The sequence below is a fragment of the Quercus robur genome, chromosome 4 (assembly GCF_932294415.1).
Source record: "Quercus robur chromosome 4, dhQueRobu3.1, whole genome shotgun sequence".
In the NCBI taxonomy this organism is placed as follows: Eukaryota; Viridiplantae; Streptophyta; class Magnoliopsida; order Fagales; family Fagaceae; genus Quercus; species Quercus robur.
Window position 1 is genome coordinate 76,215,402 of NC_065537.1, and position 24,199 is coordinate 76,239,600.

General features: G+C 36.5%; 1 protein-coding gene and 1 pseudogene across 1 annotated transcript; one reads left to right on the top strand and one right to left on the bottom strand.

Annotated features, from left to right (window-relative positions):
* Positions 1-985: 985 nt before the first annotated feature.
* LOC126722617 (putative disease resistance RPP13-like protein 1) lies at positions 986-4,519 on the bottom strand (annotated as a pseudogene).
* A 10,872-nt stretch (positions 4,520-15,391) lies between these two features.
* Positions 15,392-19,674, top strand: LOC126722618 (sugar transporter ERD6-like 9). Its single transcript, XM_050425761.1, has 9 exons — positions 15,392-15,412; positions 15,652-15,732; positions 17,296-17,358; positions 18,169-18,258; positions 18,360-18,419; positions 19,084-19,149; positions 19,226-19,291; positions 19,368-19,443; positions 19,534-19,674. Exons 1-9 carry the CDS (start codon positions 15,392-15,394, stop codon positions 19,626-19,628), a joined length of 618 nt encoding a protein of 205 aa, XP_050281718.1. The 3' UTR covers positions 19,629-19,674.
* Positions 19,675-24,199: the final 4,525 nt, after the last annotated feature.

Below are 24,199 nucleotides of genomic sequence, written 5' to 3' on the forward strand. Positions count from 1 at the left end.
CTTGCTAAATTTCACACTTTTATGTCAAAACTAATATTTCCAAACATTCTTCAAAAATGGGAAGGATTTGATTTCTAAACATAAGTACTTAATTCAACCAATAATTTGGCATGGAGGGCACAACAATAAACTTAGATTTTAGCAATATTTAACCAAAAACTCCAATAACAATGTTGAACCAGTGAAAATGATTTTGAGTTTTATGTAATAAATACTAATATTTAATCCCAATTCATTGTGTTTACTAAAAAAAAAAAAATTTATTGTGACATGTTAATGACACTAACGTGTTATAGTTAGGGATTAGTGTTTAGTGAAAAGACACCATATAAATAGATCCTTAATATTTACCAAAATAAATAAATAAATAAACAAACAACAAAATGTAATGCAATTCGGCCAAGTAAAAGCCCATATGTTTACAAATAATGCCAATCATTCACTGTCAAAATAATACAAATTACAACCTTCTCAAAAAAAAAAAAAAAAACGAATTTTTTTATTTATTTATTTGAGAAACACACACACATATATGGAAGAAGGGGGATGAGATAAGGGAATACACACTTCCCAACTCTTTTTCAGCAGTCACATACTTGTATAGACAGGAACTTGTTAAATACTTTGAGAGTATACTCTCGGAATATCTAATAATAACTTTGTAGACTCAAATCAACCTACATCTCATCGCGCTACAACCTTTTCTGTTTCTTGTACTTCAAGAAATCAATCTCAAGTCACAAGTCTAAGACACCCTCACCCTTAAAAAAATATACAAGAACTCAAATAACACATGCATCCTTCCCAAAATAGACAAAAAACTAATCCAGCCATGATAATTGACAAGAAATTTAGTCAATTTGTAAATCGGAAATGTGGGAAATCTTAGGCCAATCTTCCCCCCTCCATCCTGTTCGCAACGCAAGGCTAGCAAAGAGCACTTTCGTATACGAAGAGAAGAAAGGGAGGCTGGTAATCCCTTTGCTTAAATCAACTCAAGCTTCTTACAACAGTCGATCTCCAGCTTTTTGAGCGATGTGAGGTGCCGAAGCCCATTGACCAAGTATTTGAGATCTGGAAGTCTGCTGATACAGAGAGAAATGAGACTGTCTGGAAGCACTCCCCTTTCAGGAAACAACATCGTACTACATCCACCTGTAATCATAAAATGAGCCAGTGACTTCATTCCATGCAAACCCCATTCTGTGCTAGGCAAGATGCTCTCACAATCGGTAATAAACAGAGATTGTAGTTTGAGGGAAAATCCCTCCTTTGGCATCAACTTATTAAGCTTCTTGCAGTGTTTAATCTTTAGCTTTTTCAGTGAGGTGAGACTGTGAAGCCCTTCCCCTAGATTTATGAGATTTGGAAGGTTCCTAATACAAAGGTAAGTGAGAGTGTTCGGTAGCACCCCATGTGGAAACACCTCTAGTTTACTACATCCACCATCAATCTTAATACAAGTTAGAGACTTCATTCCATGTATACTCCACTTCTTTAGGGGCATGAGATTTGTGCAATTGGTTATAACCCGAGAATGTAGATTGGGAGACAATCCCTCTTTTGGCATCAACTCGAACTCAACACAACAGCTGATCTCTAGCTTTTTCAATGAGGTGAGACTGTGAAGCCCTTCGCCTAGGTTTATGAGATTTGGAAAATCGCTGATGCAAATGGAAGTGAGAGTGTTGGGTAGCAATTGCTCTTTTGGAAACAACTCTGCCTCACTGCATCCACCTTCAATCTTAAAACAAATTAAAGACTTCATTCCATGTAAACCCCATTGCTTCTGAGGCGTGAGATTGTTGTAATTGGTAATGACCACAGATTGTAGCTTCAAGGGGAAACTGTCTTCTGAAAATGGAAGGAGCTTCGGACAATCAGATAATTCCAATTTTGTTAAGGAAGAGTTTCTTCGGTAAACTTTCAATCGAGGACAATCTTGTATTTGAAGCTCTTGGAGGGAAGGGAAAGGGATATCTTGACCATCATGTGTCCACACACTCCAACATGGCAATTTTATGAATGACAAAATTTTCAGAGATCTGAATGGCTTGATTCCAAACTGACCGTCCCCATAAAATCCAGAATGCAGCAATTGTAATCTTTCCATCTCTACAATGTAGAGCTCTTGAAGAGAAGATAACTGCCCCAATGATGGCAAGGACTCGCAATATTTACACTCGCTCAGATTAATGGCATCACCTAACCAATTGGGAAATGTTGTGCCATCATAGTTTTCAATCATAAGCTTCTTCAAATTTTCATGAGGCTGCAGATTAATGAGTACATTTTCATACTGTTTTTGATGAGTCTGCAGATGGGCGTGTACATTTTTATTTTTTACCTGATGATGAGTAGTCCATTTGAAAAATAACTCATTGAGATACTTCTTGCTTTTCAAGTTGGCCTCTAAAGCATGTTTAAAATAGGCTACATTCTCCAGCTTTGTGATGGAAAGTGTACGAAGATGTGAAAGCTGGCCCAATTCACTTATCTTTGAAGAATGAAGATCTTTGCTTACAACAAAATCAGTCACCACTTGAAGATTCTTTGATCTTCCAAATCTGGGTGGCATCATTCTTAAATTGGTGTTGCTCACATCTAGATGACGTAAATTAATGAGGCCTCCAATGTTTTCTGGTAACTCACTGAGATCATAACAATTTGACAACAATAATGTTTGCAAATTATACAAAGAACACATCCACTTAGGTAACTATATAATTTTAGAGTAAGAAAGATCCAAGTATCGTAGACATAGCAAATTGCACCAAGTTGTTGGCAGCTTAGTGATTTTTTGACAAGAAAGCACACGTAAGTGTTTATTTTCTGGCAACCATGTAGTACTAACTACTGTATTTCACTTAAAGCAGGGCAATTACCGTTTGAAAAGGTTAGTGGAAGGAAGGTCCGCAGAGTCCTTACTTGCATAAGGTCTTCAAATTTCTCAGCACCATCAAGCTTTCCCATCAAGTATGCAAAATGCCAAACCTTTCCCAAAATTTTATGTGGCTTGCCATGTTCAAACTTGCAACAAAATTCTCCGGCTGCAAATTGAACTAAATCGTTGATAAGGTCATGCATCATAAAGTACCGTTTCTTTTGAGTCGATGGTTGAAAAAATGACCTTGACAACAGTTCATGAAAGTACTTGTCTCCAGCCTCTTCTATTGTGTCATTACCACTTGGCTGTTGCAAGAAACCTTCTGCCATCCACAAGAGAACGAATTTCTCTTTTTTGAATTAATAACACTTGGGAAATATAGAACAATAAGCAAAACATCGTTTGAGATGTGGAGGAAGATGATAATAGCTTAATCTTAAAGCAGGAAGTATGCTACTCTTATCAATTGGGATATCCCATATCTCGCTATTCAGTATATTACACCATTCGTCAGCTTCTACTTCTGATTGCAAAAGACCCCCAAGTGTTTTTGCAGCTAAAGGTAGCCCTCTGCACTTTTTCACAATTTTACCACCAATCCTTTTTAAAGTTGGATGTTCATCAGGGTTGCTAGTCCTTAATGCGTGTTTTGCAAATAATGACCAACATTCTTCATCTAACAAATGCAATAGATGATGAGTAAAAACCGCCTGCATGATTGATGCAACACTTATATTGCGAGTCGTGACAATAATTCTACTCCCGCAAGCTCCAACTTTTAAGGGAGTTAACAATAACTGCCAATCAATTAAATTCTCATTCCAAATGTCATCTAAGACAAACAGAAATCTCCTCCCGCTCAATCTCATCTTTAGTCTGACTTGAAGAACATTGAGATCTTTGACATTGCAGTCCGTCAAACTGAACGACTCGAAAATTGTTCTTGTTATTTTAAAAACATCAGAGTCTTCTGAAACATGAGCCCATGCTCTGAATTCACCAAAACGTTCCATCACCCCGGGGTCATTATACAAAAGCTGAGCAAGCGTTGTCTTGCCAACCCCAGTTCCTTGTGCAATATCACCAAGCAAAAATTTCATGAGCTCGTCTTTATCTTTATCTCTACCAAACACTTCAGAGTCATCCAGCAAAGAAGTAGTCTGCAATCTGAATGGTGGTTTCACGCTTACACTTCCCTTGAGATTGAGGAGATCTCTCCAGTCTTTCAACCATGTTTTTGAGCCTGTCTTTTACACCATCGTGAAATGGATTTAAAGTAGACGATCACTCCGCTGCCTCATTTTCCCCGGCCTTAGCTTTTCCCTTGAAATAATTAGAAGCAATTTCTGACTTGCGTTTCAAAGAGGCAGTGGCAACCTCCTCCAGCAGATGATCAGCATCGTAGGCAGCATGTTTGAGCTAGTTGAGCCACTCTTTCACCGCTGGATTTGTCATCTGCTTCTCCTCTGTATCAACGAGCACTGCATCAACAGTCAGCAGCTCTGTCTTCAGCTTGTTGATGAGTTTCTCTTCGCTTGCAAACAAGTTTTTCACCTGGCTGCTTGTCAGAATTGTAAACATTGCCCCCAATAGTGCAGATGCCAATGGTGCGAGCGCCATCACACCAACCATTTTTTCTGCTTTGCGATGGATTGAAGAGAAGAAGTACGTAGGATTGTGAAATGTGCGAAAACCTGTGCTGTCTAGAAATTGCTTCTCGCTATAATTGAGTTGAGTCTAGCGAGATTTTCTTCTTCTTTTTCCCGCTCCTTTCTCTACTTTGACTTTGTGGCAGACTGCATGATTTTCAGATTACAAAATTAAGTCGTGCTGGCTAGTTTAACCATTTTCCTAGAATGTCGTGGTCGTGGATGAATTATTAGCTTTGATGTGGTAAATTATTGATTTCTAGAACTGATTTAAGTTAATAAATCATTTAACTATAGGTAGTGGATGGATGGATAGAATGTAATGCAGCCATCCAAGCTGACACTTGCGAATCTCAATTGTTAATTGAAACAATAATAGAAAGACAACAAATCATGGATCACTTTTTTTTTTTTTTTTTTTTTTTTTTTCTTTTCTTCTTTAGTCCACGTATTGACTGATTCCAAACAACAAATCATCGATGACTTCTTTTTCTTTTTCTTCTTTTGTCCACGTACTGACTGATTCTTCCAATGGTCACATCCACCCTATTGGGCTGCTAGTTTTTGGTATTGGACCCATAACCATATCTACAAATTCTCCAAGTAATGCATAGAATAAGGACATGTTGGATGAAAAGTGCATAATATAACATGACCATCAATTTATCAAAGATTGATTTGTGTATCAGGGCAGAATGGATACCTAACATCTTCCCATTTTGTAACTCAACTTCTTAATTCAAGTCTCGAGTTCATAGATCAAGCATTTTTTTTCATATATATATATATATATATATATATATATATATATAAAAGACTGTAACTTGGAAAAAAAAAATGATGTATATTTTTTTCTAGATTGTATATAGGATTGAATCATTGTATATTTTTTTTTTCAAGATTGAATCTAAAACTAAGGCCAATTGATTTTTCTCTGTTATTATACATTAATATATTTATTCAAATTATTCAATAAAAATGTATTTCATAAAGTTTTTCTTATTTTTTTCTTAATAAAATAAGTGACAATTCTATATACACAAACACAAGCAACATGTCATCCTCAATATGCGTCATCTTCACAACAACACGCCTGCATGCATTCATAATCTCTAGATTTATTTTCCCATCCATCTACCTCACCTTATTAGTTGGAGTTACTATTGATAGTTTAATAAGCCCATTTTCTTTTAAAATTATTTTTTTATGTACACGTCCTAGATAGGGATTTTCGTTCTGATTTAGTGGCCAATAAAACTACAAAATATATACTAGCTAGCATAGTCAATATCTTAATGCTATGTTTGGAAGTTTGGAGGGAGAAGAGAGTAGAGGGGAATGGTTATCCTCCACCTTGTTTGGATGTTTTTAAAATTAAGTAAGGAGAAGGGGGAATAATTAGCATTTTCATAGTTTGTAATTTTGTTAATATGGTAAGGGTAAATTTGGTAATTCATTTGGTCAAGTATTTCTATGCTCTACTTTCCCTCTAAATCTCTCCAATTTGGAGGAATTAAAAATGAGGGGTTAGAAGTAGTAAGAACCCCTCCAAACCCCTACAAATTCCTCCTCCTCCTCCATTAAAAAATATCTAAATAAGGTAATATAAACTTATTCTCCCTCCTTCTACTCTACTCCCCTTTACTCACCATCCATCCAAACAAGCTATAAAAGCAAAACCGGGATTGAAATGTCTCATGATTCTAGTCTCCTCCACTAGTACCACACCACCTTCCTCAATTCCTTAATTAAATAACTTTATTAGGTATTTACAAGATTTTCCTCTTGCTCTCTTTACCTCTAACAACCTGATGTTAGTATGTTGAAATAACAAGATTTACCCTTTTCCTTGAGTTTGTAAAATTAATCAAAATCATAAATAATCTCTCTATCTCTCGCTCATAACCGAATTGGACCATTTGAATGAGCATAGAGATTGATCAATGTTAATATCAAGTTCGTCTCTCTGTTGCATTTTATTGAGAGCATTTTGAACACCATCTGACATCTTTGGCTTGATGGTCACTCTCACCATTTTCTATCCTCCCACTTTTTCACCCCTCCAACCAAATGGGCCCTTAGCAATAAGATCAAATTTCAAAGCTAAACTAAAAAAATGAAAACCCACCCAAAAAAAAAAAATCGAAGAACCCTGGTCCATGGTGAGAAGAGCTGGCATGAAAGTGAATCTCATATGACCAACATCATTCCGAATTTGGCTTTCAAGCTAAGATTGATGATTATTGGGCCAGTATGAAGATTTTCCCCTTGCTGTGATGCATGCTTATGTATATTCAATGAAGTTTGATATTGCAATCCGTGAATTTTTTAAAGGGTTCCAACTTGCGGGAGAAACTCAAAATATATATCACATCATGAATAACTTTGCAGAGAGGTAGTGGGGTTTGTCTCCTTGTTGTTTATGTGTATGTACTTATTTGTATGCAAATGAAGGTGAAAATTCCTAGTCTAAACAGAGAAGCGGCTCAAACAGAGGGTCTGAGGTTTGGGTTTTGAATGAAGAAATTAAGAGAGCCACCGATGACCCACCACAACCATGATGCCACTACGACCACCGAAAACAACCCAAAATCTCATAACCACCACAACCAAAACCCAAATCTCAACCCAATGACTCATACATCACACTCCTCATCAAAACCCAAACCTAAAGCAGTTGTGCTCATCCTCCACAAATCAAAAGCCAAACCAATAGAACCACGTTTGTGCTCCTCCATTGCCATTGTGACCCAAAGCTACCGCCAATCTGAACTAGAGTGAGAGATAAGAGAAACAGATAGAGACAGAGAGCAGGAGAGGAGAGAGAGTGTGTGCACATGAGAAATAAATTAAATCAAGTAAGAAGAAATAATTGATGGAGTTAAAAGTAAGTAAAATTTTCCCGTTATTTTCTTCTAGGTCTTACAAATATATTTTGTGATCTATTAGAGTTCTTGAGTCCAGTTTCTAAAATTTTTACAAATGGCATCATTTGATTTTATTTTCTCTTATGTTTTTGTGTGTGTGTGTGTGTGTGTTTTTTTTTTTTTCTTTTTTTTTTTTGAAGGAGAGAGATATAAAATAAGAGCAAAAATACATATTTATCCATATTTTTTACAGTAGTGGATTACAGAAGACAAACAGAGCTTACCTCAGACGGGGAAAGTGATACTTTTCAAATCACGGATAGACAAAATCACAAGTAAGTTTACAGTAATTTCCCCTTATTATTTTGTTGTTTACTAGTGCTTTAGTGACTGCTTAAAATTTAGTGACTTGCTAAGTGTTGAGGGCCATTTGTGAAAGCCCAAGCAGACAAAAAAGCCCAATAATGGATCACAGGCCCAAGTGGCAGGAATAATGGATCACAGGCCCAACAAATAAATAAATGGGTCTTGAAAAGGCAAGCAGGCTCAAAGAAGGCAGGAAAGAAATAAATAGCATCCCATGGGCAAAGTATGAGGTAGAAAAGTGAGAAAGGGCCACTGCAGGTCCAAGGCATTGCAAACTAAGAGAGTAAGGGGTTTATGGTAGGCCCATGAACCCCAAAGATAAGGATAAGGTTATTGGGCCGAGGAAACCCAATGAAATTAGTAAAAGGCCCATGGGAGTGTGGAATTAGCAAAACGGGCCGAGGAAGCCTAAAGAAAGCAATCGGGCCATGGAAGCCCAAAAGAAAGCCCAAAGGGACATAGGAGCTCATGAATAAAAGTAAAACAGTGCCCATGACAGGCCACTGAGAAAAGGGATAAACGGCTGGCTCAAAAAGAGGTCCAGCAGGATTAAGTTCTTACAGCAGGAATAACAAGTCAACGTGGCAGGCAATAAAGAAAATCAAAAGTGGGCCAAAAAAATGTAAGGCCCATCATCATACAAAGCCCAACTCCTGAATGGAGTGAGAAACCAAAGAAAAGCCCACATGAAGGGTCAGGAAATGCAGACGGAGAGTCTCCAGGTCACGGCAGACGCATGAGCAGCAGGCAGACTCTTGGACAAATCTGAGAGGGAAGCACGCGCAAGGCCCAAGCACCACCAGTCTGTACCTAGCCAATATAGGGTATGGTGGGGCCATGGGCCAGAGGTAAGAGGTAAATGGGGTATGGTTTGGTAGTAAGGAGAGGAGAAAATGTCTATTTTGTGGTTTCTACCCAAGTCCTTTTGGGAGGTACGTCCTGCTGGGATGATAGACCACCCAAAAGAGGCAAGTTTGAGGGGGAACCGTTAGGTGCATGCCTTGAGAGTAGAGAGAGAAAGCATTTATACCGTGGCAGGAAGAAATGTTATGATATACAGAGGAACAAAACAAACCTGCCTCTATCTGGCAAGGGTGGATGTCGCACAGACCTGGTGGTCGGCAAGTACTCCCAGACCAAACAAAGGCGGTTAAGGGGCAAAACGGTAAAATATTGGTCATGGCAGGCGCTATAAAAAAGGCCCTTGCTATGCCCTGAAGAAGGGATCTAAAAAACAGAGTACTTTATGGAGTGAAAAGAAAAAAGATAAGAAAGAAAACAGAAAAGAAAAGAAAGGAAACTAAGGAAAAATGAGAGTTAGTTCAATGGGCATGCACCAATAGATCGGTTTCCCTCTCTCCCCCTTCAAATCTTACTTTCTTCCAAAATGTAAACAAGGACTCTTTCTTTTTGGACAATAACCATTCAGGTTCGACTCCCTCAAAGCCATTAATCTCCACGGCATGATCTTTTTCCTGGGGGATTATTTGCATTGAGAAGAAGCGTTCTCTCCTCTTTGGCTTTGCTACGGTAGACTAAGCTTAAAACTTAATTTATGCCCATTTGATTAGCTAGCATTATTTTCTTCATTTTTCTCTGTAATTGATATCATTAAGACTATAATCATGTTTTATTAGCAGGAAATATATAGTCATTCATTTAAGTAGTTAGAATACTCTGTTTTGGTTATTATTATATCTGCCTGTCGTAACTCGTCTGCAGCAGTTTTGCTTGCCGTAAGTTTACTCCTAGCGGACAAAGCATAAGTTTGTGCACAAACCGGCCCAAGTTGAGTTACAATTGGACCGGCCCCAACTCTCTTACTCAGAAATATTCAGGCCCATCATCGCAGGAGGCAGTCCAGTCCATTACCACAGGAGGCAGCCCAATACACCATACACCAAAAAAAGGCCCCTACACTAAGAGAGTTGTAGTTCAATTGTTTAGTATTTTCTAGTATTTTCAAATAATACAGTTAACTTATAAATTCAATCACAGTTGTTTAGTGATTTGGTCATTAGGAGCCTTGTTGTCCATAAAGGGAAATTTGTGTAAACTCACTTACGTTGAAACAAAATGTTATAAGAGAACTTATACTATTAGCTTATTATTATTTTGTTCTCAGTCTCACACGCACCAATCCACGAAGATCAGCAGAAATGGGGGTTGATCTATGCGAGAGGGATGAAGGTACTTGTGTGATTATTTTAATGTGTTCATAGGGACATCTTACATGATTTTATGTACCTGCAAGAATTTGGAAATAATTATCTTTTAGCTCTTTAAACTTTGAATTTAACAATGAAAAATTGAAAATTGTTGCAACATGTGTAATTTAATTACAGAGTCAATCAGGATTGATTGCTTACCTTTTATTTTTTATTTTTTTTTTATTAATTTAAGGAGACAACTCATGCCATATTGTGGAGGGAAAAAAACAACTAACCCTTAAAAAATTAATAAAATAAGAAAGTGGCTCATGTTCATGTATGGCTTCATTTCGTTGACTTTAGCATGATTGATCCCGATTGCTTACCCTTTTTTATTTATTTAAATTTAATGAGACAATCCATAGTGTGAAGGGAAAAAAACAATTAACCCTTTAATAAAGTAGCTGACGTTTGCCTCCATTTCGTGGACAAAAATAATGTGAGAGCATTTGCTAAACAAAGTGAATTATAGATTACCATCATTAGAGTTGCCTACCATCATCAGTTCGGTAGAGTGTCAAGAAGGTGAATAAGGGCTCTCTCTTTCTTAACGAAGAAATTTGAAATTTAAGTTATCTACTTGTGGTCAAATTACAAATAGGCAAATAAATGGTCAAATTATAAATAAGTAAGTTGTAATTTACCCTTATTATTTTGTTTTCTCCTTCACACGTGCCAATCCACAACGATTGGTAGAAATGGGGGTTGATCTATGCAAGATGATGAAGGTTGTGTGAATATTTTAAAGTGTTCATAAGGGCATTCTACAAGATTTTATGTATCTGCAAGAATTTGGAAATAATTATCTTTTAGCTTTAAACTTTGAATTTAATAAAGAAAATTGTTGCGACATATGTTATTTAATCAGAGTCAATCAGAATTGGTTGTTTACTTTTTTTTTTTTTTTTTTTTTAATTTATTATTATTAATTTAAGGACACAACTCATGCCATAGTGTGGAGGGAAAAAACAGTTAACCCTTAAAAAAAATTAATAAAATAAAAAAGTGGCTCATTGGTGGCTTCATTTCATTTGACTTTAGCAAGATTGGATCCCGATTGCTTACCCTTATTTATTTTCTTATTTAAATTTAAGGAGACAACTCATGGTGTGGAGAGAAAAAACAATTAAACCCTTTAAAAAATAAAGTGGCTCACGTTTGGCTCCATTTGGTTGACTTTAGTATGATTGGTTTGATACTTCAATAAAAATAAAAATAGATTTAATTTTTAATGAGAAAAAAAATTATTTATAAATTCAATATTAAAAATATGGTGAATTTAAACACTAAATGTATATATTGAAAATACCAAGAAGTACAAATTAAGTTACAAAAATTTTAACTTAAATATAATTCTTTTCCACGTTGGCTTTAATTGGCCAAGCAAATGGAATATATCAAATTTATGGAACCATTTCATTTCCTTTCCAAAAGAGGATAATGAATTTGAATTTTAAATATTTATGTGAAAAACACTAAAGGCTAAAAGAGTTATATATGTTAAGTTATTTCCTTAATAATATTTTAATTTAGTAGAATATTTATATTATCTATTATAATTTTATAAGATGTTATAAAAATTCAACCAATTAAAAATTTAATAAATTTTTTATATATTTGTCTTCAAATTTTTGTTATGTTTTTAAGGAAGCTATATAACAAGTGAATGAAATAGATGATGACATGATATTTAATATATTCTTTCAATTACTTACTTTGCGGAAAAAAAAAGTATTTACCGTCTTATTTTATTATATTTTCAAGTAGTTTTACTTTTTATTTTAAATCCAACAAATAGATTATATATATATATATATATATATATATATGTGTGTGAGAGAGAGAGAGAGAGAGAGAGAGAGGCAATAAAACCTAATAATTTAAATTATAAAAAATATCAATAAATGAAAATTTTTTAAAATGATAACAAAAATTGAAAATGTTGATGTTTAATATAAAAATAGAACTAAAAATACTAATTTCGATAATTTAATTGTTTTTTTTTTTTGGTTAAAAAAATGGGAGCCTTTATGGTTATATTACACCCCTGGGCAGGGCGCCAGTCTGATGTAGGCTCTGACCATTCTAGCCAGTTTGTGCGAGGGGGCCAACCCCCACCAAGGATGCCCACCAACGGAAGCTTGCGGGCAACAGGACTTGAACCTAAGTGTGAGGTAGGAAGCGAACGAGCCTTACCCACTCAGCCAAGCCCCCGTTGGTGATAATTTAATTGTTAAACGTAATGAAATGTCTTAACAAAATAAACAATTATACTCGACACAAGTATTGAAATTCAATTAAGTTGATATATTTTTGTACAAAACGTTTAAATGCTTTTATAGATAATATATATTTTTCATTGTATTTTTTTCTTGTATAATAAACAAGAGTTTTATTAAATAAATAATTACATACATGTAATATATAGAATAATACATGTACTATACTAATTATGCAAGATAATTTCATTTTGAGAATCTAACCAAACCCAACCCAATTCCCACAAAAGGTTGGGTTGGTTTTTACAATTACCATGGGTTCAATGGGTTGAAGATTTATCAATTTGAGGAAGTCGAAATGAGTTGAAAAACATCCCAAACCTAACCTAATCCACCCATGCACACTCCTACTTTGCCCCATCTATTTCTTCCTCTCTTACTCCACTAATTTCTATCTCCCTATCTCGCTCCACTCAAATTTCTTTTTCCCAAGCACAATTACTAAAAACTCAAATACAATTTTGAAAACTCATGACATGGACTTTCAGCTTAAGAATTTTTAAGCACTAAAACGCATTTTTGTAAATCTCATGATTAATACTCACACATAGATTTCCAGCCATACAACTCTTTAGTGATAAAAATTAAAATAAAATAAAATAAAATAAAAAAAATGTAATTACATCCCCCTATCTATTACATCTCAAACAAAGCCATATATTGTGTAAAATAACCCCCCTTTTGTTTATAAAGAAAAATGTGTAAAATAACCTTTTCCCTAACCATTTTTTCCCCCTCATCAAACCAATACATCAGAATTCATCAAGAAGTCCATAAAAAAAATCCTCAACAAAAACAAAAAGTACTTTTGAGCCTTCACACTTTTTTAGCATAGGCAATAGATAGGCGATTTTGGCCCATTAGCATTTATTTTTAAAATATTTAGGCCCGAAACACTGTTTGGGAAATATTTAGGTAAGTACCACTTTTGGTAGTACTCGAGCTTGGAGAGCTCGAGTACCCCATTTTTCTGTTCCAACGTGGGACCTGACGTTGGCATCTGAATTTAAAAAATAAAGTTGATACCCGAGCTCATGAAGCTCGAGTACTGCTCAGCGATCTCTCCCTATTACCCCACACTTAAACCATCTGTTACCCACAATACCCAACCAAGAACAGAGCAAAACATACCCTTACCAGAACCCAGTCTCACTCTCACTCTCACCTAAACGTTCAAACCCCAAACGTTGAGACCCTCACACCATCGGCGGCAGAAATTAAAAACGTCGTTGTGATCGCTTTCGCGTATCGATGATGGCCGGGGGAGTGGAATCGTGGTCTTCGTCGCCGTCGCGCCTGAGGGAATAGGAGAAGGGAAAGTGGTGGTTGTTGGAGGAGCGATGGTAATGGCCTTTTCCGTTGGGTGACAATGGTGCGACGTCGTCTTCGTCCTCATCTTCTTCTTCGCCCTTTCTTCTCCCTGTCTCCGACCAATTAGGGTTTTCAATTTCATTTCAGAGAGTCGCCACGCGGACCATTTCCCCTTCAATGGCGCTTTGTAAGCTCTCTCTCTCCGAAAAATTTGAGTTCTTTTTCTCTTAATTTTCACTAATCCAACTGGTTTTGGCGCTGCAATTCCATGTCTTGGTTTTTGTTTTAAATTTTCAAGAAATTTCATACTTTTTTGAATTTTGGTGCATAATGTGTTGTGAAGAACTTAGCATGTTGATTTTTTTGAAAGAAGTTCTAATTTTTTTATCTGGGTTTTAGTTTTTGGTGAATAATGTGTTATGAAGAACTTAGCTAGTTTGATTGTGTGGGTGCTGTGAGGTTGTGTTGGTGAATTTGGAACTTAGTGTGTTTGAATGAAAAATTGGAAGCACTGAAGGCTGAAGGTATAAATCTTGGACTTTTATAGCTTTTTTTTTTTTTTTTTTTACAGAAGTGATAGAAGACTTTTATAGCTTTAAATTGCACTAATAATGTAAACTTACGTTATAGACAAACAAATCCACATTATTAAACCCCCCAGCATTCATTGTAAATGAAAAGAGATACTACTACAAATCTATCATTTAACAAAATGGCGATTTCCACTAAAAAAGGAAAGAAAGAAGGGGGGCATTGTTAGTACGGACCAAATTAAGATAAGACGGACCACATAATTGTCTTTGGGGTGACACAAGAATTGTGTTTCCTACATGTGCTTCATGATTCTCTTAATGTATAAATTCAGTTTAGGATTCTATTATTGAAAAGGAGATCATTACTAGAATAAGTACACCTCACAGCAAAAAAAAGGTTAGTCCATAATTAAGGTTGTGGGGTGTGTATTCTCTGGGAAAAAGAAAAAGGTTTTGAGGGTGCGCATCCCCTGCCCATCTCACCCTAAAATCCATATTTTTCATGTTTCCTGTCTTGTTTGTTCTCATATGTCCAAGCTGACCACATGCCCCACAAACAAAACTCTCTCTTGCAGATTTCTTGTCCTTAAAAACCTTGACTTTATCTCCCGATATTTTGATTTTCTTACTGACTAGACCAACACTTGTGATATCATTCTTTTTCGTTAAAGCTTTCACCTAAAGCTTTCCATACTTGCCTTTTTTCGCAATAACATTTTCTACCTCCTTCATGTCTTTATTAAATATCTCTTTGGAAGAATAGGACCCATCAGGTTGGGCAGTACTGACAATTTGCTTGATTCGATTTGTGTTCTCAAAACCAAAACTTGGTTGCAAGCCCAAAGCCAGCACTGTTTCCTCCCTCACAACTTTAGTCTTTTTCTTCTTCCTCCTCTCAGCCTCATCATCTTCCATGAGTAACCTGCATAATTCGGTAGCTTCAACGACTTCATCTTCATTTTCCTCTTCTGCCTGAGCTATGGATGGGCGCCTTCTCATTTTGAGCCCCTTAACACCATCTGCTTTGTCATGCTTTGACTCATAGTTACCTACTTCTTCCTCACATTCCTCTGCATCAAGAAGATTCTCTAAATCCCCAGCAAATGAATCAAGATCACTATTTCCTTCAGAGTCACTCTCATTTTCACGATCTAAGGTAGAAAAACTCTGAACTTGTCGTTCCCAAATCTCCTGACACTTCTCCCTTGTCTGCTGTTGCAGTTGAAGAAATGACATCTGCTGGCCACGCGCATACTTGCTGATAGTTGTGGGATCAATCTGTATCCCCGATGCAACTTGCTCACTTGAAAGTTTGCATATCATAGCAATACGGTGCCACCTAGTCAGTTTCGCAATCTCCTCCTCACAAACATCCAACTTTAGAAGAACCTCCCGTGCTTTGTAGTATTTGATAATTCAACTATTCTTTTAGTCTTCTGGAACTCAAAACTAGGACTTCCATCTTGACTGACCTGGTCCAGGTCAATAATTTCTTTGGGCCGTTTGATTATGATTTTCTTATGAGGCTGTTCTTTATCTGTTTCTGTAGGTGGATAAGACTGTTTTCTTTTCTTGCATGAGGGTTAGTGATAATGGGAATGGGTTAGAATTCATTGAATTTGTGGTTCTTGTAAGTTTTTTATTTGGGTTTTAGTTTTTGGTGAATAATGTGTTGTGAAGAACTTAACTAGTTTGATTATGTGGGTGCTGTGACTTGTGAGGTTGTGTTGGTGATTTTGGAAATTAGTGTAGACCTCATTTTGGCAATAAAGAACTCTGAGTTTCTTCATTTTAATGGAACCAAATCTTCTTTCTTTATCAAGACCTAAAAAACCCGTATTAGCTAATATGGGTATTAACCATTCGTGATTTCTTCTTTTGGGTTTCTTTTCTTCTAAACTTTTAGCTGCTGGGTTTAGAGTTGTGTGTGCATGGGTTTCTCCTTTCTAAGGTGAGAAGATATTGAAAGAGGGAGAGAGAAATAGATCATAGAGAAAGGGGATTTGGTTCCATTTTTGGTATTTTCAGCTAACACACTATAGGTAAATGCTCTCTCTCTCTAATATTTCCACTTTGAAGTTTCACTGATCATAATTTGGTTCCATTTTTGCCTAATCCCATATCATTCTCTCTATTTTTTAACAACGGGAAAAAATGGATTGATGATATAGACCTATACAACTGAGAGAGAGTCTGAGTCTGTAAGGTAGAGATTGAAATCTGTGGGTTGCCTCCACTGTCAGCACGGACTGATGGTTCTTTTGTTTTTTATTTTTTATTTTTTGGTATTTGGGTTATATTGGGTTTTGCCTAAAGAAATTGGATTAGAATTGTTTTTGTTTTTGTCTATTTGGGTTGCATTCATTTTGGGTATCTGTTTAAAATCAACATGCATGCCTTTTTATTTATGTTTTTATTTTTTTTATTGGTATTTATTTCATTCCTTCTTCCTATGTTCTTGTTTCTAATGTTCTCTTTGTTCGTTTTTGTCAAGTTATTTGAATGCTTTTTATTAAAAAATTAAAATCAAATTTAATTTTTTCCTTGTAGTTGCGATACATAGGTTACAGCGTTCACAGATTATTATTACACCCTTACTACTTTTTACAATAATTGACAGTTCAAGATTTTATTATTACACCACACAATTGACCTACCCTTGTTTTTGTATCAATACCTCTAGGAACATTACCCTTTTCACAATGGTTGATATAACAAGTTGTGATAGGTGAATAATAAAGTAGTTTCATTAGGACAAGGATGTTATTTCAATCACAACTCATGCCAAACGTTTTGAAAAATCGTTGTAAGTAGAAAAAGGGGGGGGGGGGGTGTAGTGGATTGTATTAACATGGGTCATGGAATTGTGAGGACCATCTTGCAAGACTTCGGTTTTTGAAGTAAAAGAGATTGGCTCAGGGCAGGGTTGGTAACGAGCAAAGGGACTATCTTGCTTCTTTGGGATGCAGAGTGTCAATAGGTCTATAGGATGAGGTAGAATCTTGAGTAATAAATGTCTCACATATACGTGGAATCTAATTATATGGGTTTTAAATACATGTAACATGTGTATTAAGAGGAGTGTGATATAAACTCGTTGCATACTGTTTTGTGGTAATATAGGCCTACATAGGGCATTAGCCACAGGATTTGCTGATTTTGTCTGGACAAATACTTGATCATTGACTTACAGATAGGATATTCATCACCTGCTGAATCTGGAATCCTAGAAGATTTGGACATATCTGTGGCAGCAGTAAGTACTAGTAATTTATTACCCTTCTTTTTTTCACTTACGGTTTATTTGTACATACATTTTCTTGGATATGTTGTTTACTTGTATAAATATTTTTGTAGCTAAGGTAAAACTTAAACCTGTCATTTATTCTCTAATAATAGTACCACCCAAGCCAAAACAGAGGGGCATCATTCACTTCAACTTACTAAGTGCACCCTAATTTGTCAATATATCACAGGGAAAGTAAATATGCTGTATGAATATATACTTCAATGTATGTTATTTTTTTATTTATTAAAACCATAGCTTTTGTGCAAGTGTGCATATACATGCCCAACAATAAACAAATGTGCTGAACATTAAATTACTATACATATATATTTTGTTTTGATAATTCGATAGTTAAGAAAAGAGAGATTTGGATCCTAAATTTCTTTGTCGGATACATCAGGAGGTGCTAATAGCGTTACAACGCTCTTGGCATTACTATACGTATATATAAACATAATAATGAGAATATCAGTGTTTCTAAACATTCTTATGTGAATATTTATGTATTTTTCACAAATTTACACATATATGACCAATGAAAAACAAATTTAAATTGTTACGTATAGTGCTGCACAGATGCACGTGTATTTGTTCTTCACAGCTTCATATTGAATTTCCTTTAGATTTTACATCTTTGATGAATTGTATGTATGGCCAAACTTTTTCTTTGTGCTGAACTTTACTGTAATGAAATGACACATTTCTTTGTTTCAGTGGAATTCATTTTGTTGCCAATCAACTCTGTCATTTATCTTACATTTCTTCTGCCTTGTGCAGTATTCAGTTTTTGGTTCATCATTGACTATTGGAGGAGTGATTGGTGGATTAGTAAGTGGAAGGATTGCAGACCTTTTTGGTCGGAAAGGTGTAAGTTTCTTTTGTCACCTTTTTGTATCTTAAGGCTCACTGTAAACTTGTAAATCTATAAACTTTGTGTGTGTGTGTTTCTTTTTACTATTGTAATGCAGGCAATGTGGTTCTCTGAAATCTTCAGCTTGGTAGGGTGGCTCGCCATTGCATTTGGAAAGGTGCTCTCTCTTGTCCTTCATTCCAGTTACGCTGCATTTGATTGTCAATATGTTCAAGTAATAAGGCAAACCGGAAGTGGTGGAAAGGGTTGTAAGTTCTAACCAACTTCTATAACTTGTAATAACCCTAGAATCTTTTAGGAGCCTCAGGATTTATAATAAAAAACCTTCAATCAACAAATTGAGAAAAAAATTAGGGAGTATTAAATAACTGAATATATTATTGATAGCTTTGCCTTGAAGGCTAGTAACTCCCTTTCGTTATGGTAACAATTCTACACTTAGTAAACGCTGGACATATAGAAGATTAATATTGATTTTGTAGGATGATAATTAAATATTCTTGACTTTTAATCCCAATTCACCTTGTCTTGCATTTTCTCAATGAAGTCACACGAAGCATCAGGATGTTATGGAAGGAACTATTCTTAGAATGAGTTCCAACTCCCAACTAGTTTTGAAAAGAAAACCTTCTGATTATACCTAATATCTTACTTTTTTTTATCTTTTTTTTTTTTCAAGTTACTTCCATTTGTTATTTTCATGGAAGTTGGAAGGGCCAAGATATTATTCGAAATCAACATGAATCAGGTCAAGGGAATCACTCATTCTACATTTTCTCTGCTGGGTTTCAATCACTAATGGAGTTCACTGTTTGTTATAGAACATTTGGTGGCTCGATCTTGGGAGACTTTCATTGGGAATTGGCATTGGAATTTTTTCCTATGTGGTAATTTATCTGTGTTAACATTTGATGTATCTATTTAAAAGACACAAAATAATGCTCAAGTTCTTATACCAAACAGGTACCTGTATACATTGCAGAAGTAACACCTAAAAATCTTAGGGGACCATTTGCATCAGCTAACGAGGTATAATGAAATCATTGTGGCTTTAAACCAATCTCCAACTCATTGTTAACATACCAATGCTTTGTCAAGAGCGCAGTTGCTCCTAGCTTGTGGTGTTTCACTAATGTATTTCATCGGAAATATCATTACCTGGCGTACCCTAGCATTAATAGGTAACTTGTTTCTTGGTCCTTTACTAGTCACTAAATTATGGTCATCTGAAGGGAAATCTATTAAAACAATAAAATTGGTTTTATTTTCAGGTACTACTCCATGTCTTGTACAACTAATGGGATTATTCTTCGTTCCAGAGTCTCCTAGATGGCTGGTGGGTCCAAATATCTTGATGGGAATGTAATTTATATGTTGTTTTAATTTTGTGACTAAAAGAAGACGATTTAGAAGTATAAGGAGTGAAGAAGAGAAAGATCAATTTTTATGACATGTAACAATATTTTTTCATTATTTCATCATATATGTGTCTCAATTGCACTTTATTGTAGATGTGGGATTTATATTATGGGTGAAAGCTATTGGCTAGCACGTGCAGCCCAAAGTAGTTCTGAAAAAAGTAGGCAGGTACCAAATCTGCCTATTTTGAAAATTGGCAGGTTGGTACCCGAGCTTGGTGGACTCGGGTATCTTGTGAAGTACCCGAGTCCAGCAAGCTCGGGTACCAACCTGCCAATTTTCAAAATTGTCAACATTGGTCCCAGTCCTATTTTGAAAATTGGCAGGTTGGTACCCGAGCTTGCTGGACTCGGGTACTTCACAAGGTACCCGAGTCCACCAAGCTCGGGTACCAACCTGCCAATTTCAAAATAGGACTGGGTACCAATGTTGACAATTTTGAAAATTGGCAGGTTGGTACCCGAGCTTGCTGGACTCGGGTACTTCACAAGATACCCGAGTCCACCAAGCTCGGGTACCAACCTGCCAATTTCCAGAATTTACTTGGGACAACTGAAAAAAACTAATTCTTTTTCAGTACATGGGTAATTCTTTTTTTTTTTTTTTTTTTTTTGAATTGGCGAGAATTAATTAAAATGGTTTCGTATCTTCTTTCAGTTTTTCTTTTTGGTGTGTCTTTCAGTATTTCAATATTTATCCGTCATGTGATGATTTACTTTAAAGTTGTAAATCATGAATTAGACCAATAGGGCATTGAAAAGCTTTAGCTGCCTTGATTATCATCAAGAATGTGACCGAAATTATTATCATCATCAAAGCCTGATTCAAGAAGCGATAAAAATGGAGAAAAATATCAAATAGAAATCTACCATTGATCAGTCTTGAAAAGCAATCATATTATTTCTTGTATCAAACTTGAGATCCTGGCTTAGTTTGACATTACGCAACATGTACAGCAACATAAAATCATGTCTTTGGTAGTACTAAAAAGGATATAAATCTAAGCACCCATAAGCATTTCAAGCCATTCAAGATGAGAGTAGTATGATAACAAAAAGGAGATCAAAGGCAAGGCCCACTAATAATGACAGCCATGCCATAAAAGGAAACTATAACAATATTAGTAGTTAGATGAGCAGTTGGCAGCACTTCCAACTCTTGGCATGCCGACAGTTTCCCTCTTCGACTCTTCATCCACGGTGAAAGTTACACCACACACCTGACCAGAACTTTCCACCCTTGGCACAGGCTTCGCCTCATTAAGGGGGTGTTCATAACTCCTCAAGCCTCCAGACGATGTGAAGAAGCATCCTTTGGAAAACAACAGAAACAGATCAGCAACCTAGTAGTCATGCTCATGATGTAATATCAAACAAATAGACTATAGTATTAGTATCTGGAAGTTCATTCTAATAATTACACAAAATCAAAACAAGTCCTACTTTTTTGAACTTTTTTTAACAATGTGGTAGATAAATGACAGCACTTGATAAATGGGAAAATGAGTTAATTAGAATACCATCAATTGTTGAAATATTTTGCAAAAATAGGGACTTCAGCATGCTGAATTTGAATACTTATCACTTCATTCACATCATATCCTATTTTTTGTTTCAATCCAATGGATGATACGATTGAAAAACACTTGTAAGAAATGGGCATTAGCATTTTACACATAATGATCCAACACATACAAAATCAACACTAGAAATAATGCAGTCATCAACACCAAGCATAAGAAGAGAAAGTCTTAGTCCCAAAACTTTGGAATTGGAATGAACCACATGTACACAAGCAACGATGATATTTTAACGATATATGTCATATTTGGTCCTTCAAATTTTTTCCAATCTTTCTTAAGTTATAAAAATACATAATTGAATGGCATATAACATGCATTTTGTTTCAAGTTGCATTTAGAAGAATGCCACGGTTTAAAATTAGCGTACCTAGTCTGCGACACCACCACTTGTCGGTACCTCATTCCACTTAGGGCATGTTCTTCGGTTATGCCCCTCTTGGTCACACAACCCGCATTGCACCTTCCTCCCCCCCTCCTTCCACGGTGTGGTTCTCCGCCGTCTCCCACCCTCGTCCATCTCATTCCTGATTCGTGTTGAGACAGGGCGGCCTTTCTCTCGAATCAATCGGGGGTTAGGGAGGACCCTTCGAGTTTCTTCAGGATCCGGCCATGATAATCTATCTTTCAACGCAGGGAAAACGGGAGCATAGCTCTGAAACAGTGCATCCACGCTATAGCATGGGTCAATGTATTGCTCTGCATCATGTCGATACCTAATACAAACTGCAATGACATGTGAACATGGTATCTTGTACAACTTCCATTTTTGACATGTGCAACTTCTTTGCAACAAATTAACCCCATGTGTGTGATCCCCATGTCCAGCACTCTCTGGATTATGCGGTGTATCTACTTGATATGATTGTTGTTGCGCGCTCAATCTTGTCACCCTATGACGCTCCGCCTTCGCCTTATTTCTCATGAAGATATCCAAGGCATATTTAGTCCATTTTTGTCTCGAATTTGACTGTGCTATGCTCTTATTGCGACGATCATCGAAGTAAGAATTCAATTTGAACCATGTGTATTTCACCACTGCCGTAATGGGCAAGCTACGAGCACCCTTTAGAACACCATTGAAGCACTCAGAGACGTTTGTCGTCATTGCCCCATAACGATAACCCTTGTCAAAACTTAGAGCCCATTTCTCTTTGGGCACATCCTTTAGATATTGGTGTGCATCCCGGTTGACATTCTCAATTAACTCGAAGGTGGCATTGAACTTTCGCTCTTGGGTAGCACTTGCTGCCCTCCATACTAGATTCTTTAAAGTTTCATTGTTCCATCTAGTGTTGACGTTACTACATAGATGACGAAGGCAGTAACGATGTTCTGTCATAGGAGGCCGCAGGGAAAAGTCTCGATTATTGTCTCTAAAAATAGCTTGTATCCCAGGGTGTCTGTCAAATATGACACACAGGTGTCTCCGGTCAGTAACATACGTTCTTATACAAGCCAAGAACCAACCCCAAGTCTCTGTGCTCTCGCTCTCGACAACGGCGAAGGCTACTGGATAAATTTTATTATTAGCATCTGTCGCCATTGCAATCATCAATTTCCCTTTATATTTTCCATAGAGGTGGGTTGCATCAATGCTAATCACAGGCCTACACTTCTTGAACCCAACAATACATGGACGAAACGCCCAAAATACGGACTTGAATGTATAGGTTCCCTGTTCATAATTATCGTCCACTATTAACTTATACTCTGTACCCGGACTTGCGTCCTTCAGTCCTGCCAAAAAACGCGGCAACTCCGCATAAGACTCCTTAAAATCCCCGTATATAGATGCAACGGCCTTTTGTTTGGCATCCCATACCTTGTATGTGAACCATAATGATTACGTTAGAAATGAATACAAGTTAAATAAAGAAACTTGAAGAAAACAAATCAAGACTTGTAAGACTATATTATTTCTTCGCTCCGCATTCCTTTTTTTCTTTTCTTTTTTCAATTTCAATTTTCATAATATAAAGTATTCATGGGTTTTGGGAAAAAAAATATCATGATTATACTTCCCAAAAGACTAATGTCTCTATGTTGTATTGAAAATATAATGCAAGTTAAAGAATAGAATACCTTGTAATAAGATATTTCGTGTTTTAACTCTGCCAAAGCAACGTGGTGTAAGTTCTTTATCTTATACGCAGGGTCTTCTCGTATATAGCGCTCAAGTACATATGATAAGAACACCGAATCAATCATCCGACCATCATGAGCATTCTGAATTTTGTCGCACGTGTGGGGGCCCTTGCATTTTGCGATCTTCCAGATATGGTCTCCCTTGCAACATATCGCACGGACTGACCATGGACAGGAATCATCCTCGCAACTCACCATAAGCCTCTCTGAGTCTGAATGCTCAGTTTTGAAGCTAAAATTATCTCGCACTGCGTACCAAGTCAACGCACGTCGCACCGCCAATTTAGTTGCGAATACCATCCCTTTAATTGGTTGTTGCCCAGGTGTCCATGGTAATACTTCCGCTTGCATAACCGGTGATGGATCAAACATATTATCCCAAGTGTTTTGGGTGAACCATTCCGGCGTAGGATCGGGACCGGGGCATGTCTCTCTATTTTCTTCTACAACCACATCTTCGATATGATCAACATCCTCATGTTCACCCATGGTATCTAGGAGCTCCTCGAAGTCATCCCTAGTAACATCGATATGGGTTGCATCATCAACAAGTCCGTGATCATTAGGGTTATTGTCGGATGTGCCCCTATGGAGCTCATCATCAGGTAAATGCTCTCCTTCATGCACTTGCTGGGGCCCTTCCTCCTCCTCAATCGAGTTCCCATGGGCAAATGTCTGCCATGGTTCATTGCCATACCCATCTCCTGTGTTCTTTACACACCCTTGATAAGATCTTTCTGGTATTGACTCGATGTGCTCATCTACTCTTCCATCCAAAACAGTATGTTCTG

Bases quoted from the DNA above. Each gene is read 5' to 3' on its own strand.
- LOC126722618 (XM_050425761.1), top strand. From the start codon at position 15,392: ATGCAACTTGCTCACTTGAAA. The intron at 18,420-19,083 runs GTGCTCTCTCTT...TGTTTGTTATAG, and splicing joins TCGCCATTGCATTTGGAAAG to AACATTTGGTGGCTCGATCT. The intron at 19,150-19,225 runs GTAATTTATCTG...TATACCAAACAG, and splicing joins TTGGAATTTTTTCCTATGTG to GTACCTGTATACATTGCAGA.